The 19,409-nt window shown below is 45.3% G+C and overlaps 1 protein-coding gene across 2 annotated transcripts in view; it reads right to left on the reverse strand.

Moving 5' to 3' along the window:
- HIVEP1 (HIVEP zinc finger 1) overlaps nt 1-16,687 on the reverse strand; it is a 126,273-nt gene extending 109,586 nt beyond the window's left edge. Inside the window, exons 1-2 of one of the 2 annotated variants that reach the window (XM_079300822.1) lie at nt 16,084-16,687; nt 11,767-11,913 (exon numbers count right to left, since the gene is read on the reverse strand). In XM_079300822.1, coding sequence (XP_079156948.1) covers nt 11,767-11,806 — 40 coding nt within the window. In that variant the 5' untranslated portion in view covers nt 11,807-11,913; nt 16,084-16,687. Of the gene's footprint in view, nt 1-11,766; nt 11,914-14,824; nt 15,293-16,083 lie in introns of those variants that run through there. The other variant, XM_079300823.1, reaches the window with a different exon arrangement.
- Nucleotides 16,688-19,409: the final 2,722 nt, after the last annotated feature.

The following is a 19,409-nucleotide window of genomic DNA, read 5'->3' on the forward strand; positions in this document are numbered from 1 at the left end:
CTCTGCCTGTACCCCCTCCTCACCCTTCCCCAAAACAAGAACTAAACAAAAGCACTAAAAAAAAAGTTGGGAAAATATTCCAATATTAACCCTTTTCTCTGTATTTTCAAGCAATCCAAAATGTGTTTATATAGACCTATGAGAAATGCAGCCATATGCACACTTTCTTTTTTATCTTGATGACACTGTAAAAACACTGCCTAAAATAATGAGGTCACTTTTCAGATATACTGAAAATCCATTACTTGTCCTCACTTCCCAAGCATGTTACATACAGGTATCCCATACTTCAAACATGGGTTCTCTAAAGCCAACTTCTTGTTCTGCTTTCTCAGAGCACTATATAGATGTTATTCCTGAAGAACACACTTTAACCATATTTTTTGTATCTACAACTTTGCTCAAGGAGCAAACTGAAATGTGTGAGATGTTCTCAATATCAAAGGTTTTTCAGGTCTAAAAACAGGAGGAAAAATCAGACAGGAATAAGATGACACTACGAATTTTTCTGTTTCCTAGATGCCCATTATCTGTAGATCATACTTGCATTAGCAGACAGAATGGTAGAAAAGAAAAAAAGCACAGAAGAAAAAAAAAAAAGCTGTTAAAAAAATCAAGTCTTAAAGGAGACTATACAATTTATTTATTTTTGAAGAAGCATGATAGAAGTCAGTCATAAGATACTGGGGAGGTATTAATAATTAAAATGTGCTTTTTGCCAAGCCCATATCCCACCTGGGTGCCTATGAAAATGTCCCACGAGCTCTGGGATGTGCCCCCAGGGCACATCATCTGTGTATGATGCCCTCTCATTCTAGGATAGGATTTTAGCCTAATTAATGAGTCTAAGAGAGAGAAGATTGACCCTTTAAAGAGAGAAACAGACCCACATTTTAGCAGCCAAACAAGACAAACTGGCTTGCTTTCTTCCACTGCAGCAATGGACTTCATGTACATGAAGAGGAATGGCAGCCAGGTTCTGCAGCAATTCTGGTACCAGACCTTGCTCAAAGGGCACTAAGGACCAATTGCATTTCATAAGTCTGACAAAAGTAAAACCATCTGGTATGAGAACAGCAATTTCTCCTGGCATCTCCAAAAGTTACATCACCATTTCAGAATTTTAAGAAAGAAAAGAAAAAAAAACACACAAGGAAAACACTATTCTGAACATACTAATGGACACATATATCTGGATATAGCACATGTAGGCAGTGTTCTAAAATAAACACAGTATTTTATTGTCACAGAAATGTATGTTGTTTAAAATAAAGAAAAATACACCAGGGGAAAACAAAATTAAATGTTCCATAAACTGTTAACACAATAAAGGGTACTATTCTACCTCCTAATAAATACATGCGATACTTGAGACAAATGCAACATGTCCTCATTGTAAACTACATAAAGATAGGTTTGAAAATTACTAAATCATTTCTTCAATAAAGTTTAGTATTTTCACAGCTCCTAATCTGCCTCTCAGCCACAAAAGCACTGCCCTTATATTGAAGAAGGAAATTCTCTTTCACGATTCCAGCATTAGACTATGAGATGCACATATTTTGCTCTGCCTCTCGACAGTGGAGAATTTCAGGAGTACTTGGGCATCTTAGGTACTCTGCTAATAAAAATTATAAAATACAGTGTTTTAAACACTATTAGTACATACACCATTGTGCTTTCTTCATGGACATGTGACAGAAATATTTCCTTCTATAAGAAATCCTAAAGCAGGAAGAAAGGTAAAATCCATACATCTGAGTATGAGACATACACTTCTCCTCAAAAAAGCATAGTGGTCAGAGATTCCTTACAGGTAATGGAACAACAAAACCACCAAAGCACTTATATTTTAAGTGCCATTTCCAAACACTTTTTTCTTCTTCCTGGCTCTGTATTCTGTCTGCATTGCAACCTTTAGAGTAAGAACAAGCCTGCAATCTCCCATCTGACTTAACAGAACTCAGTAGTTAAAAACAATGCCATTTAATATTAACTTACCCTACTTCCCAGCCCCTAAAATTAGGCCAAAAATCAGAGGAAATCATGCAGTGTGCTCTGGATATTCCATGACTACCACTGCTGGCAGGGAGTAAGCCACATATTTCATAGGTAACTAGGAACACACACACAGTTGTTTTGTAGCGACACTACACCACGGGCTCCTGCTGAACCGCTGCTTTTCCTCCCTGCAGCTCATTCCAAACCTTTCTCAGTTTCAGCTCAAGAGGTCTGTCCTGGGATTTACAAAGGGCACTTGCTGGGAACTTATCTTTTAAACACACAGGAATTCATGGGGTTCATGGGGTATTTAAAATGTGGACATGCATTCTCTACTTACTGTTTCTGTTGGTAATCAAAGATGTTAAATCCAGTTTACTGAATTGGCCACATGCATATGACAAAAATAAAATTTTCAAGTGCAGAGACTTTTCAGCTTTGCCTTAGCAAAAATCCTCCTTCTGCTTTTCACAACTTGTGGTTCCTTACAAAGACATTTCTTCTTCAGCCTGTCACCAAAGGTCATACAGGAATTGCTAAGCCAGCACACTCTCTGAGCAGCCTCATTCTGAGAGAAGTTTTAAAGGCATTTAAAAAGCTTTTATTTAAACACAAACAGCGCTGCTTTACCTACTGTACTAGAGCTTCCCTACTTCCCCCATAAATGCTTTACTGAAGGTTCCAAAAATCTGCCATGGTGTTTGATTTTCCCCCTCCTTCCTCTTAATGTAAATATTGTGAGTAATGATACATTTAAACAAGTGGTGGGAAAGACTGCACTTTACCCAACACATGTGATTTGGAAACATAAAGTCCAGTTTTATTCATCCGTTTTCACATAGCAAGGAAAATCTTACTTTTCCAACTAAGAGCCCCAGTTTCTCTCTCCATAATCTCATAATCCATTACTGAACTAAAATGCTTAACATAGAAGTCCAACATACCAAAGAATGAACCAGCCTAGGAACTCCATACTGGTATAACCAGCTCTCTGAAAATGTGTGGCTCTAGGAAGTCTCCTTTATGTTTTCCAGCATAAATATTTACAGCAGTTTGCAATTTGATTGTAAGAAGAAACACAAAATACACAGCATGAAAGGGAACAATTCCTGGATTAAAAACTGAAAACAGAACAACACAACTCTCAAAACAGAGTATTTTGCAAAGTTTCCTGAATACATTTAGATGGGCTATGAGTGACTGTTTTGAAAGTAGCAACTGACTGTGGTAAGAAAAAATGCAGTTCTCATCTTTTCAATCATTTTGCAAAGGGTTAGGTCAATCAGATGCTCCTACCTAACATACAGACAACTGTGTTGTTACTGAGCTCCCTGACCAAGGTTCTGCATGCCTGTCTGCCCAGCTAAGGACTGGGAATTCCTTCCACAGGCAAGAACCCTCACCTGGAGCAGCAGGCAAGTATTTGGGACACAAGCCCTTTCAAGCATAGTAACAGTGACAGAGGTAAGTTTGAAGGAAACAGTAATTATGCTTGCAAATTCTTCTGGTATCTTTTTTATTAAGGACAATTAATTAGAACAAGGAATTTTTAAATGGTAACAATGTTCTTGGACAGTTTATTGGGCTGGATGTGAGACACAGTTACACTATCACAACTGCAAAGCCCAGTGGACTGAAAACTTCGAAGTCTGAAAATACTGTCAGGAGTCAACAGGAAAACTTGCATAGTTCTGAAGCCCTACAAAGTCAATTGTGAAAATATGAGACCACAAGTCTTTCCCTTTTTCAAAGTAGCCATTTAAGATGTAGTTGACCATAAATCTGCAAGAAGGCTCTCTTAACCAAGATTCTCTGGAATTTTGCTATTTACATGTGTATTTCAGATAATTATATGTTAGTGGTGGCTGTAGGGTTTTTCATTTGTTGCTTTTTTACACACAAACACATGCACACACACATACCCTCCATTTAAAGTTACCTTTCATACTCACAGCAACCCAAATATCAATTCTGAGATGCAAGGATTTTAAGAAATCCCCAGAAAATGAAACAAAAAACCATATTCTTCTAAATGCTCATAAGAAATCTTGGTTCTTAGAAAATGTAATTGTTATTGGCCTCAAAAGACTGGTCTTAGTTTCATTCCAAAGTCAACTGCCTCCTGTAATAGAAATACTTGAAAGAACAACTGCTGAAATCTTACTTTTTGTTTCTCTTGTCACAACTACCATTTTCTTCATGACCTTCCTAACACGCTGGAGTTCACGCTTCAGCAAATGTCAAATTCTGTAGCATTTCTTACTCCACGCTCAATTAGCAATAAAGAAGACACAGACATAAAGGTGAGGCAGAATTAAAGACGTGCACAGTTTCCACTTCTGTATTCTGAGAGAAATCTGAACTGGCTTATACATAGCTTTCAAGTCCCAGTTCACTGCTACTTTTTTTGTTTCCATAGGAATTCAATTTTTTTTACATTACCCTTGACCATTCCTTTCCAGCTCAAGCCTGGTATCTAACTACAATTATAATGGTGTTCTATTCCATAAAAATACAGTTTATTGTTTCCTGAAATCAAAAGAGCAGAATTAAGCTCCTTCCTCCATTCTTTCATTTTCATAAATATGCTTGCAGGTATTTATTTGGAATGTTGTTAACTGGTATACCATTCTTACACCTTCCTCCCTATTTTAACTCCCTCTGAAAGCACCTATTTTCACCATGGTCTATATCCAGCAGATTCTCTTTGTACTACCCCAGTTTTCTTTTCCCAATATTTAGCATTCAAATGCAAAAATCTATAAATACATATTCAAAGCTGTCAGTGTCAGCTACAATAAAGTTTAGTTTTCTGGACTTCTTTTTTAATTTCTTAAATCTTAACCAATTTTTAAAATTCTGAACAAAAGTTTTACGCCAAATTTTAGAGCGAATGTTTTATTTCATTTTTCATCAAGGTGTCAGCTGAGACCAGTTCAGTTTTCTGCTGGCTTACCAGTACAATAAAATTCCTAAAGTCATGCATTAAGAACCTTTACCACTTGTGAAGTCTGGAAATTCATCAGGACAAGGAGGGTTCTGGAAGGCAAAACAAAGAAAGCAGAAATGGGAATACACCTCTTGTTATCATGAAAACCTAGACCTGCTTTTGGGCAATTAAAGAAGCTCAAAAAAGCCTGCTGCTCACAGATGGCAAACAGAGGCTTACAACACAGTTTCACCATAAGTTCGAGCAAGAGGCTCAAGGCAACTCCTGCCTCTGCACTGTCCATCCCTGTCTGCCACTGCCACTGCCTCCAGCTCCAGCAAGGGTGTGATCAGGGAACAACCAACCCAGCCCAAAAAGCCAACCCCAGTGATGCAGCCATAACTTGCTCTGGGTGCCACTACCTCTTCCCTGGTGGGGTCAGCAGACAGACAAGTGAGAAGGGCAGTGTGCACGGGGAACGAGCACCTGAGACAGGCAGGAGGCAGGACCACTACACCTCCTGTTTTTCCAGCAGCAATGGCTTCAGCCAGTCTCAAAACCAACTGGGAAATGACATTAAAGGTGTTCCTCTCTAGAGACCTTTCCCACCAGTGAGTATTCCTTGTGGCTTCAGGGGTTTTCTTGACAACAGCGTGAAACTGACACATGATGATGAACAGTCACTGATGGGAGAGATTCCCCTCTCCAGAGCCCTGTGCCAGGTCCAGGCAGGGCACACCAGCACACGCTGCCCAGCTCACACAACAGAAACCTGCCCTGCAGCTTGAGGTCCCAACACGTCGATGACTCACAGGAGAAGTTTGTGGTTCGATACAGTGGAATTTCTTGGGTTTTCAGTTTGGTATTTTAGAGGCTAGTAAGTAAGCTTTAATAATACCTTTTAAATGCTAAGATTGTGAGGTGAAGCAGCAAGAAGTCGGAGGATGCCAAAAGCAAGGGTGTTTACGCAAACGAAGCCAGTGTGCAAACTGAGCTGTGCTCACTGCTTGGCTCTGTTTACTACCAGTTTCTTCATCATCTTTTCCGTTATTTAGCCACCAAGTGTCTGCTTCACAACACTAACAACTTCATCTTCTGAGTCATTAAAAGCTGATGTGGTACTGGTATCTTCAGTTTACAGCAGAAAACAGAAGCACAGAAAGATTAAGAGACAGAGATTAAAAGATGTGCCAAAAGTGTTGGCTAATTTTGGATCTTACATCACCTAGACCTTGATTTTTTTTTTTTTAATGTACCTTGCACTTTTGCAGTATTTTGCACCAAACTGTCACTGGAACAACTGTGCTTGCCTAAACTCAGAACTTGTGCCTGGGTATCTCAAGTCAGGCAAAGTGCAGCACTCACCATTAGTGGGTGGCTGCAAAGGTTTGGTGTAACAGAATCTCTCAAGTCTCAACACGAGAAACTCAGTGGTAGAGGCAGAAATTCAACACAGCTGTCTCAAGGCAACAGTGACCAGTGTTATCCACCTTACTGTTCCTTCCTCTCTTGCAATCCACTCTCAACAGGCTTTTGTCCATCAGCGGTGGCTACTGACACAAGGCCTCAACCATCCTGTGAGTAGATCTACACCCAGCTGAAAACACATGATCAAATTTAGGAACACAGCACCATGAGACAGGAGCAATAGAGGTGATGGGAAAAGGTGGCAAATTGCAGCTTCAAACATAGCCTTTCTAACACCATGGAGTATGTGGGACAGTTTTTTGTATTTAGATATCATTCACATTACAACAAAATTTAAAGTCTGCAGGCACATAGATATCTAATTTGCAAGATGCTGGACCATACACACCGTAAGACACAGCCCAAAGATCTTACATTTTAACCAGTAAAACAAACAAGCAAACAAACAAACAAACAAATAAACAAAAAGCAATATTCTTCCACATCCCAAATGAGAAACTCCAGACACACAGGAAGAGAGCACTTCTGTGCACTCAACAAGAGACCTCCTGGTACTCCAGCTGGTGACAGACCAACAGAGCCATGCATTCTCTCTGCCTTCATGAGAGAAGTCTGGAGCTCAGCTTTGGTTTGCAGAAGAAATTATATGAAACTATCTGATATACAGAAACAAAAACTGCTGCCAAATCACAGGATATTTCTATAGCAAAGTCACCAAGTCAAAACTCTGACTTCTTCTTCCTCCTGTGTCTGTCTCACTCTTGCTCCAGAAACTTAGGCAAGACACATAGGCAACATATTTACAGATGTCCATGAGTAAGGCACAGAGTGCAGACCCATCAGCACTTCTGATGTACTAACACTGCACCAGCAGTCCCTCTGGAACACCCTAAATTAGAGCATCATTTTTGTCTCAGAAACAATGCCAAGACCCAAAAGTCAAATGTGCTTTCACACTTCTTTCGACTCAAGCAAGCACAAATTCTAGAAGCAAGCCTTGAGAAAGCTCAGTATTTTTATTAAGTCAATTGATGAAAACCATGAATAAAGCACAGCACACCAATCTATTAATAACTTACACAGACTACACAACCAACACTAATAAGGATATCAATCTGTCAGTTTTCAAAGTAGACAGAACTATTTCAGCACTAAAAGCACATTAAAATCTTAAAACAACACGAAGAGACTTTGCTAACTTGAGAAGCAGAAGATGCCCAGCTCTTCTGGACATTTTAAGGCCATAACATAAACAGCTTTCCAGCAAACTTAAGCATGCTTTTCAGATTACTGCAAAGCTACCAACCTATTTGGAAGTGGCCATTGAACATTATGGGCCTGTCTGCCATTGCTTCCAAAGAGAAATACTTGATTGAGAAGGGAAAACAGCAACAACTTGTCTTCTAAAAAAAACCAGAAAGCTTATCTTGAAAGAAACAAAATTCAAAATATTTGTTACAGTTTTGTTTTGGTGAATCACAGCACTGTGCTAAACAGTGTACACATAACAAAACTTTTCATTTTAAACTCTGCAATTGGGTACTTCTAAGTAAACAAAAACACGAGTCGTTTTTCCTTCTATATCCTCACAACCACCTGACAACAAACTAAGCCCACTCAGCCCTGCTAAAAGCACGACTCTCTAATGTAACTGTACTTCTGGGAATACATTACAGATTCCGTGAAATGTTTTTTTACACATGTGGATCGATTGCCCATGTAAATACAGGGTGCAGCCACATGCAAAGGAGTCTTTTTGTTAGTTTTTGTGAGCTAAAATGGTAAAGGAAAATAAGAAAATGAGACCTCTGGGTATCTGAGCGAGACAGGTATTTTTCTCTTTTGCAAATACTTTCCTCTTTGTTTTCTGAAGAAGGAATGATGATGCTTTTGATTAGCAACACAAAACACACCCTTAATATTTAAAAGACAACATCAGGAACACTTGCTTATGAACCCAGCTCCAGTCACATCACTGATAGACAACTAATACCAGGCTTCTCCCAGGCACACCTTTGTCCTCCACCTCTGAAACTACTAAACACCCCAGAACTTCCATGCATCCAATCCATATCTTTCTTTGAGACCTGGAAAACCGTAATTTCTCTCAAATTTTAGCCACTCAGCCCCACTGCTGTGGATGACAACGCAGTTAAGTTGGTCAGGAGACTAAGCCTGACACTGTGCATGACTCCTCTTACCAAAGCAGCTCACTGGTGAGGGCAACGTGTTGCAGGTTAGGGAGGGATTTGCAGTGAGGAGCAGGGAAGGCTGATGTGACAAAACAACCTAATGAAACAAGGGCAGCACAGCACATGCCTTATTGGTACCTTCAGATTCAACATGCTCATTCAGATGTAAACAGGCATCAAAGCCATGTCACTAATATATTCATGAAAACAAATGGTGAACTAATTAGATTCGTTTTTATTTGCAAAATAATGTTTCCCATACCCCATCTTACTTCTGTAGGTTTCTTTTCCTGCTGTAAAATCAGGTCAGTACAGCACTGTATTGACACATCTATAAGCTGACAGTGAAATCTTCAGGATAAAAGACAGTGAAATCTTCAGAATATTAGGATCCTTCACTGATCCTAACACTTTAGGGCCACCGCTTTTCTGCCAAAGGGTGTCAGATCTCACAAAATAAACAAAATGAGCAAAACCAAGCCATGAAAAAATGAAGAGCCTTAAGGTTTCCTGACAAAATCTTAAATTTAGCTCTCTATATTAAACAATGTTACTTTATTTTCCCCAGACAATAAGGTTGCTTACGGTAAACACAGCCAATATTTAAACCTTCAGAACTTATTCCTACACTGCAGCAAACCTCAAATTAACTAATGGGAGTGTATGTGGGGGATCTCTATGGTGGTTTTTCTCATGTGCATTTTCTTGGCAGGAAGGGAGAGAGGGATTGCATTGGGTTTTTTTTTAAGGGAAAATACTTTAGGTTCTTGCACTTGGTTATTTATTCTCCAGGCTGATTTGGACTGCAAGTGCAACCCAAATAACTCATCTAATGTGCAACAGCATAGGGAATCTCAAGGGCTGTTCAACAGTGATCTCCAAAAAAGTTAAACATTGATGGGCTCTGAGCAGGTCTAGTTAAAGCTGCTGGCAATTTGATTGCTATGGGGCAACGAGAGGAGCTGGCAGCAGGGAAGGAGAAGCCAGGTAAGGCCATGGAGTGTTCTTTGTACATAGTACAAAAGGTGACAATCAGGTTTAGACAACTTAAAAATAGCTTTTAACCTAAAAACCTGTAAAAACACAGGTTACTTCATCTTACAGCTTCATCTTTCAAACGTTACAGAACATATTTTTTTGGTTACCAAGTTTGCTGAGTTTCACCATCGACCACATACATCTATGCTTTTTTGCACACTTAGTAGTCATCAACACTAATTACCATGGATTAAAGCATGTGTTAACCACACATTTTTTAAAGCTTTAATGGCTAATTAACAGTATCAATTTAAGATACATCTACCTTTGCATACACAAAAATAAACGGTCAGAAAACAGACCTGTCAAACCTTTCAGTTTTCCCAAGTTCCAGGAAAAACTGAGGGTTCAAGCAAGTATTTTCTGCAATGCTCTCAGGGACAGGTAAGATGACTAAAGAAAGTGAAATCCAGTTTTTTGCATTATCTAGACTAGAAATGGAAATAGTGTATAACTAATGAGAAGTAAACTGATTTTTCAAATCACTTCACCTCTAACAACCCATGACAGTGGCAATATATGCTCACAAGGTGTTGAAAGTTTGCAGCAACCTGTATAGTTTTGACTGTTCCAACATAATTTCTAACTATGGACTTGCTGTATTCTGCTATTTTTCTTCTCAACATCTAATCCATCTCAACTCATTCAAGAACTCCATTAGTTGAAGAAAAATAGGAACTGATGAAAACTGCTGCAACAGGGTTGATAAAAGCTAAATGACTGGAGAAATTATGCAAGAAAAAAAGGCAACTAATTTCTTACACAATTAAGAGATTAATTAGATTATTTATTTAAGTGAATAGAGAGCTTTACAACAGATTTAACTCCTATTAAATTCCAAGCAATACAAGAGTAGATATCAGTCAGAGTACAAAAATTAGATAACTCTCATATTTGATCAGAAAACATAAGCTCAGTTATGTCAGCAACTTGGTAAGCAGCAATATTAAAAACTCAGCTCTGATTTATTACTTCACATCCAGCAAGAAGGAGCAATGTAAAATTCCTGATCTGTGAGAGAGGTTTATCCATCACACCAAAATGCTAGTCAGCACTTCCTGAATAAAGACAATGTATTCTCCAGCAGAGATTGCTAGTGGTAGCAATGACAACAATCTGCAAACACGAGGTCTCAGATACAGCTGTATGCACAAGCCCTTGGGAGACTCTTAACTGTAAACTAACATAAGGATGTTTGCTGTGTTTTGACATAAAAAAGTCAAAACCAGAATCAAATGCTGTTCCTGCCCCTAAAGCCTTTATGATGATGTTTGTGGTTTTGTAATGGCTTTTTTCCTCTGAAGGGATGCTTCCACGCTGCAATTGTAAAATTAACCTGAAAAAACCTGATGACAGCTACATGTAAGGGTGCAGGTGGAAGCATGTTCTCCCAAAAGCTGGGTAAAAGGGTGGGGATGGAAGTGTGCTCTCCCTCAACATGAATGTCTGCTCGTCAACTGACCTGCATTTTTCCCCTCATTTAATTCCTCCAGGGCCACTTCTACCAAGGCAGTAACAAATATCCATAGGATCAGATTCCTCACATTTGTACAGGCTTGGTGAAGTGCACAGGGATTTTGTTCAAGGAAATGCCAGGACATGTAAGCTTGCCAGTTTGCAGAGCAGGTTTGTCACCCCTTAGAGCCAAGCTACCATGTGGCTGTGCAAAGGCAGGAGAGCGAGGAGACCAAGGTCAAACCTAGCAATGCTCAAGGTAGCATGGGTGGCAGGTGATGGATAAACAGTGAGAAACCATGCATGGGAGGAGATTTTGATCCCCTCAAAAGCAAGACAAAATGAAAAGTATTAAAGAAAAACAACAACCGGCTGCCAGATGTCAAGTTCTGCCACGGCACACCCTTTTCCCACCTCCCCCTGTATTTCAACTGTCAATTCTCTGATAAGGAAACTGCTTCTTCCTTTGCACTTTCTTCCTTTGCTATTGCTGCAAGCTGGAGAATATCAAGAATGCTGTCAAGTACACAGACTGCAGGAATAAGGATACATTCCAGTTATTTCCCTGTGAAATTTAGAGAGGTCTCACAGACAACTCCTAAAACCTGCTTACAAGCTACTTTTGGAACAAAATCAACTTCTTAAATACATATTCCTTTAACTTCGTAATTGAAACTGCAACTGAGTTTCCCAAGAGCTTTTCCTTCTCAGAGAGCTACATACCTCTCAGATTTCTGGGATGTATCTGCTTTGTCCGAGGCATTTTCCTCTAATCTCATGCACCACTTTCTTCTCTCAGAAACAGAAGGTACAGGAAGCAGAGAGATGGCAGCTCCATAAACTTGTCAAAGGGCTCAGTTAATCCGTATGCTAAAAAAAACAGAGAGAGAGAAAGTTATGAGATGTAGACATCAATAAGAGAAACAAAGATACCTATCTGATCCCTTTCATCCTCAAATGACTATGGAAATTAGCAAGAAATATTTCTGCACCTCTGATTTGCTTAGGAAACTTTCCTGTCTGACAGCCCAGGAGCCACTGTGACACTCACACTCTGACCACCAGAGTTACACTGCTGGGACCAAAGTCTCTTCACAGCAGGCTTGACTCTCTCCACTCTCACACAGCCAGCCAAGATTTCCCTGCCAGCTCAATCCAGGTTTCCCACAGCAGAGCCTCAGACCTCTGGTCCCTTTAGGTAATTTTTCCACGGTGCAACACCAGAGTAACAGCCCAAGCTGGTGCCTCAGGGGACAGATCCTCAAGGATCCCCGGGGCTTTTACACCCTCCCAGTCTTATGCGTGCCATAGTCTGGGGTCCTCCAGCCGAGTCCTGGGTTCCTGCTGTGTCCCTGGACCCCTGGCAGGGCCACAGATCCGTGCCCTTTGTTGTGCAAAGGGTCGGCAAAACTTCCCGGCCTCTTGCCCCGGGCTCCCGCCACCCAGAGCCCGACCTGCAGCTCCCACTGCGCCTGTACAACCTGCACTCAATGGATTCCCCAACAGGTTTTATGCAGCCAAGTGCTCCAGTATCTGAAGAAAACCACGTGAGGCTGGAACTCCTTTTAGGATTACTCAGGAAGCATGAGAAAACTAAAACACTTTTCCACATTTGTCAGCTGTTTTCAAGCCAGAAAACATCTTCCAACAACCCTTGCCTCATGCAAATAAATCCAAAAAAATTAAACTAAATTTGGCATCAGGCTTTCAGATACAGATCTTCAGCTTCGGGTGGGGGAAGTACAGAGGGGAGGGCAAACGCACAAAGCAACATCCTATTTGTAACATTACCTACAGAATCTTTACATGGAATGTGTAAGCTTGGAAGAATTCCCCATGGGATGTTTCTGCCAAAATATCAGTGTACAGCAGAGGATCACACTAGTTCTTGACCTACCTGCACTTTCTTTCCTTTGAAACATTATTAGGAATTGGTAACAGTACAACAAGCGTTTTGTTCAGTTTCTGATATAGGATGTGAAATCTCTCAAAAACCTATGGAAAACTATTTACGCACAAGAACTTAAACAAGAAAATTACTGTTGTAATTACACTTTTCTATCTAAACAAAATTTAAAAAGAACAACTTTCTGCTTCTTTTTATAGTAATAATACTTCATGTTAACAGATTTTTCTTTTAAGTAAACACTAGGAAGAATTTTTTTAAAACTATATGAACTTTGGAATGGCCCTAATACAGGCAAATTGATTAAGGACAGCCACTCAAAGGAGGAAGGATGTAGAATTTTTAGCATTTGTTGTAAGTATTAATTTAGGGGCACTTACATTGTTTTTCAAGGCAACGATATTTTGGTGAAAATTCAGTTCAAACCAAATTAAAATAGACTAGTTGCAACCACCCCTTCAGTCTACATAATATTGAGGAATATAATCATTAATTTTTAATGTTTCTTTTGTGTCTATTGCTGCATAAGAAAACCCAAACAGGAGGAAAAAAATTACTGCAACTGACACAAAGGAAAGCTGGAAAATGTTATTCTGACTAAATGATTCTTCACTAGGGTATTACTGCACGTTAAAGGAAAAAGACGGAAAAAATCCGAAACAGAGCACAGTGCCTGTCAAGCTGTTAACTCATACCACTTTATCTGCAAGCATAACAGAAATATTTAGAAATTAAATAAAACCTTATGCTAACAGGTCCATTTTTCCAGGTCTTAGGCACGAACTGGAAATGGAGAAAAGTGGCTGGATGGCTTGAAGAGACCAGCACTCCCTAAGCCCCAGTCCCCCTTTCCTCTGGGTGGACTGGGAAAGTCCCTGAGGCTGAGCTGAGCTGAGGTTTGCAAAGACGTTAATAAACACCGTCACTTCTTTACACAAGTTATTTGGAGCGAGAGTTTGAAATCCCCCGGGGTCTCGGTGAATCGGGAGCCCTTCGCGACGCTTCCCTGCAGCACAAATGACATCCTAGTGACGCTTTAATGCCACCAAGCTCCCCCGCTCGCCAGCGGGACCCTCTCCTTCGGGGGAGAGATGCCCACGGCAGAAACACCGGGCAGGACCCACGCCAAAAGTCGGTCCCTCCCTCGCTCGAAGAAAAGAAAAAAAAAAAAGGAGGGGGGGGAAGAGGGAGAAACGGGCCTTTGTGATCGCAGCGGTCACATCCCCCCGTATCCACCCAAAAATGGGGGAGCGGGGCGGGAGGCAGCCCGGGAGCCGCCGGTATGCGCGAGCGGGACCGCGGAGGGAAAGGCAAGGGAAGGGAGGGAGGCAAAAAAATCCATGAATGAATAAAGAGGGAGGAGCCTGGGAAAACCCCTCTGCAACGCCGCACCGAACAAAGCGCTGCACACATGCCGCGGGGGGGTGCGGGGGAAGGGGGGAGAGGAGCGGGGGGCGGCCGCGGCCCGGCACCCGGCGGGGACGGCGGCGGGGCCGAGAGCAGCCGGGCCGGGGCTCCGCGCCTCCCCGCGCCCCCGACACCCCGGCTGCGGAGCCGGGCGGAGGGGGGCCGCCGGACAGAGCCACCGGGAGCCGGGGCGCAGCGGCACCCCCGGGCGCAGCCGGAGCGCGGAGTCCCCGCGCGTCCCGCAGGGGCCGCGGTGCGCTGATGGGGGGGATCGGGGCCTGCCGTCCTCCCCGTCCCCGCCCGCCCGCCCGCCCGTTCCCCCCCGCCGCCGGCGGAGGACACATTGTGTTGTGGCTGCCGCAGCTCCACGCCGAGGGGGGCGGCGGGGGACGGCCGTCCCGCCCCGCACCCCCCGTGCCCGCAGCGCCTCCCGAGCCCCCTCCCGCCCCCCGCGGGCCCGCTGCAAACCTGGCGGAGGGGCCGGCGCGGCGGCTGATGGCGGCGGCAGCGGCGGGGAGCGCGGCGACCCCTGCGCGGCGGCGGCGGCGGCGGCGGGAGGGAGAGGGAGGGAGGGAGGGAGAGAGAGCGGGGGGAGCGGGGGGGCCGGGAGCCTCCTTCACTTGACAACCTCAAACACAAACATGACCCAGCGCCGCCGCCGCCACAGCCGCCACCGCGCCCGCACACACACGCACACACGGAGCCCGGCGGCGGCACCCACCCCTCCTCCATGCACCGTCCCCCCGGGCCGGCCAAGGCGCCGCCCCCCGGCACGGCCCCGCTCCGCAGCCCCCCGGCCCCCGGCCGCGCCCGCCCCCCGCGGCAGCAGACCCCTCCTCCGGGAGCCCCATCCCCCACGTCCCACTCGGGAGCCCCCATCGCGGCCCTGCCCCTCGGCCGTGGGGCGGCGGGCGGGGGGGGGACACAATGCGGGGGAACGGGGGGCGGGGGAGCGGGAGCCTCCCCTGGCAGGCAGGAGAGGCGGGGCGGGCCCGGCGGGGGAGGGAGGGAGGGAGGACGGGCGGGCTCGGCGCATCCGCCGGGGTCCCCTCGGGGAGAGCCGCGCTCCCCGCCGGGCCCGCCCCGCCCCTCCCCCCGGCGCCCCGGTCACCGTCGGGGGGAGCGCGGGGGGGCGGGGGGTGTTTTACCTTCTCTCACTTTCTATTGCAGGAAGCGCGGCCGGAGCAGTGACGTCACCGGGTCTCCCGGTCCCGCCCCCTCCCCGGGTCGGGGGAGGGGTCACCGAGGGGGTTTCCTCGCGGCCCGCCGGGGGAGGCACGGCCGGCGCGCCGGGGGGCCGCTGCTGCCCCGCCGCCTCCTCCTCCCCTTCTTTCTCCTCCTCCTTCTCAACGCCGGGACCCCCGGGCGCCGCCGCCCCGGCCCCCGCTCCTGCCCCGCGGCAGGGGGGGCACCTCGCCGCCGCGGCTCCCGGGGTCTCCCCAAGGGGGGTCCCCGCCCGGCAGGGCACGAGGCAGCGCCTCCCCCGACGGCCGCCACTCGGGGCGCTGCGCGGTGCGCGTCGCGCTCCCCCCTGGCGGGGCCCGGCCCCCGGGGCACCGGCACGGCCGGGCGCGCACACACACACACACACACACGGACGGACGCGCAGAGAGACGGGGCTGGCGCGGAGATCCCGGAGGTTCCTCCCTGCCCGCCCGCCCGGACGGGCTTCCCCGCGCCCCCGCCCGCCTGGCCCGCCGCGCCCCGGCGCCGCCGGGGAAACTCACCGCCGCGCCGCGCATCCCGCCGCGGCTACAACTTTCCATCCCGGGCGGCAGCCGGCGGCGGCAGCGAGCCCCTCCGCCGCTGGAAGTGGGCGGGGGAGGAAATACGAGGAGGAGGCGCGTCGCGCTCTCGGCCGCGGCGCCCCTTTTTTGGCCCGGGACGCGGGTTTTGCCGGTGGGGGCTGTGCCGCGGTCGGTTTCCTGCATCAGCTGCGGGGGTGTGTGTGCACAGCCCACACGTGTTTCTGTGTGTGTGTGTGCGCTCTCCGTGCCCGGTCACCCTGCCCGCCCGAGCGCTGCCCTCCCTTCTCCCTCGCCGCTGGGCCGCCTCCAGAAGGCGAGGGGGCCCGGGTTGGGCTTTGGGTACTGGCATTTCTTTATTTTCTTTTTTTGTTTTGTTTTGTTTTTTGGCCACCCAAACTCCCCGACAAAGCAGTGTTGGCAGCTTTTCATTGCCACTCGGGTTTTTCATCAGGATTTGCTTTTGAAGCCAGTACGTGATGTCTTTAGCAAATAAACCCAATTAAATATTTCTTGCATCACCTCCGTGTTCTCCGTTGTCCCGTGCCCGCGCTCCCCTGGCAGCCTGTGTGCTCAAGTGCGATCACCTTGGCCCTGTTACATGCTTCCCTTTGGAATTCAGTATCCAGACCAGATCCTGCTTGAAGCGAACAGGAACACCATTCTCAAGAGTTTTCTAGGTTTTTACAAGCCCTTCTTTCCACCTACACTTAATCATGTTTGTTAGACAGATGAATATTTTCATGCCCATTTCACAGGGAAGAAACCAAGGCAAGAAGATGCAGAGTAGCTTGTTGTGTATCGTGGACTGACGTGACTCCACTTCTGCCTGAGGTTTTGGCCACGGGCACTGTCTCTGGGCTATTTTTCCTCTTGAGTTTACTTAAATTATACTTTGAGAAGGCTTACAGTGGTGGCAGGTTCTCTGCTGTAGGTAACCTGTCCAACGTCCTGCCCAGAGGCAACACGGGAGGCAAATGTAAGTGAAATCCCTGGCTAGTTTGCAGCTGGTGGTTAGGGCAAGAGATAGCATTCGCTGCTGAACTGGGGATTCAGGGAAAAATCAGACCCTCAAAGAGTTTCTTCTGGAGAAATGTGTTCTGGTACTCTTATTGGACAAGAAAATGATGATCCTTTATTGTTAGAGGCAGTGCTTATCTTTCCTCTTGTCCTAGTCACAAGCCCAAGACAAAATGACCTCTGAAGCTCTACTTGTCCTGCCCAGCTGTCCCTTAAAGTCTGTCCTGCAGGCCTCTGGGACACATAGCATCCAGCTCCTTCCTTGCTACTTATTTTCTGAAAGCCTCAGATTGTGATCACCAAGAGTCATCAGGGAGAAAGCTCAGATATTGGCCCTTCCTCACAAGATGCCTTAGGAAAAAGGAGCTATCCCAGCTGCTGCTGGTGCCAAAAGGAGTTCTAGGTCACTCATCTCTTCACAAGGACCTGAGGGAGCTCAAAATAGATATTCCAGGCTGCAAGTTGAAATAAGACCATAGCAAATCCCCCTGCAGCCAGCAGGAAAAGTTTCTTCTGCTAGAAGTAGTCAAACTGCCTCCTGGCCATCAGTGTGAAAATCCAGCCCTCTCACCACACCGATGTGCACAGGAATGTAATAGGTGCTCTTCCTCTGCAAAGAAGCACAGCTCTCTTAAGGAGAAAGACTCAATGAGGTGTCAAAGAGGAGACAGGTCCCCAGGAATGCATATCAGATGGTGGCAGCTGATCCCCCTTTGGATATAAAATCAGTCATCTCAAATTCACTTTGGGTCAGAGGAAGAAGGAAGAACTGAAAGTCTGGCCCTTGGGGTTATTTCCATGGTCATCTGAAAAAGCGGCCAAAGAGGCAGCTGTGAGCTGAGAACTCTGCTCAGCCTGTCCCCCTCGAGCAAGCAGAACTAAGGGCTGAAGAGCTGCCTTGAGCCCAGCTCAATGTCCTCCCAGCAGGCTGCCCCCTGCCAGGTAAAAAATACAATCCCAAGGGCTTTGAAAAGGCATCATACCAAGCTGTTTACCCCGGGCAGACCACATCATCTCCTTCTGTTTTTCCATCAGTAAAAAGGAAGTGCATACCCACTCAGTAAAGTACTTTGGGAAAAGTACTGTGGATGATTGCTAGTGGAGTAATCTTCTCAAACCTACAAATGAGGGAAATTCTTTAAAACTTTTCAGTGAGATCTAAAATGCCGCATCAATTGGCACATAGGAAAAAAAATCCAACAACACCTTCACTGCAGAATTTAGATAATTTTAAAATTTCACCTAAAAGGAGTCCTGCAGGATACAGATCCTCTTTAAGTGAATGTATGTATAGCTGAATAGGGAAGATTATTGAGGTTTTCTTCTCACTAAAACTGCTGTATTTTTCAGGAGGACACCTATTTTTTAAAGATCCTCAAGTTTTACTCTTGAAACCTCACTCAGAAACTGTTTTTCTGAAATGGCTCACAGGTATTTTATATATAAATATATACACATACATACATTAGGCTCTCAAGAAACCACGATACATTAGGTAGTCTTGAATAATTCATTGTTAAGCACCCCATGCTAAATCTCTAGTTGAACAGTATGTGATTTTGCTAGAATTCTTGGCATAAATTGAATGTGAAGCACTGTGGTAAATTTAACTATGCTGAGCTTCAAATGTGAAAACTTTACATTGTACATTACATCCTGACATGCAACTGAGAATCATTATTATTAAGGCTTCGGGGAATTTTTGAGGGAACTTCTGAAGTTCTGAAAAGAAAAAGAGCAAGACTGAGTGCTGTTCGCTATAGAAGCTGAGATTTTCTCAGAGAAGGGAAATTCCATAAGTAGTCTGTATTGAATTAACATAAAGGTTTCACTAAAAGAGCTGCTGTCTATTAGCTTATGCTCTGAGGCTTCTCATTGAGCACTACTCATACAAAAGTCAGAGGATCTTGGCTTACCTGGTACCAGCGGGTGCTTAGAGGTTTTCTAGGGCTTGCCACTCCTGCAGCGGGGCTGGAGAGATAGGGCAGCAACTGCTGGTGTGAGGGGAGGTCATTTTCCCCTTTTCTTTAGCAGTAGCTGTCACCCCAGATACTCACAGCTCTCCCTTGTCAGCACCAGCCAGGCGCTTTCCTGGAGGTAGGCAAAGGCAGCTGCAGGGACCTGGTCATGCACCACTCCTCACAGCCTGCAGCTCCAAACAAGAAACTGGGACATTTTGCATGGCAATATCCTTCATCTCCACCCTTCTCAGGATGTCCTGAAGGTGGGTTGCTTTTCATTGTCCCATAAGTTGGCTCAGTTCTTTCTGATTTGGAAAAACCAGCATT

This window comes from Erithacus rubecula (assembly GCF_903797595.1).
Source record: "Erithacus rubecula genome assembly, chromosome: 3".
Classification (NCBI taxonomy): domain Eukaryota; kingdom Metazoa; phylum Chordata; class Aves; order Passeriformes; family Muscicapidae; genus Erithacus; species Erithacus rubecula.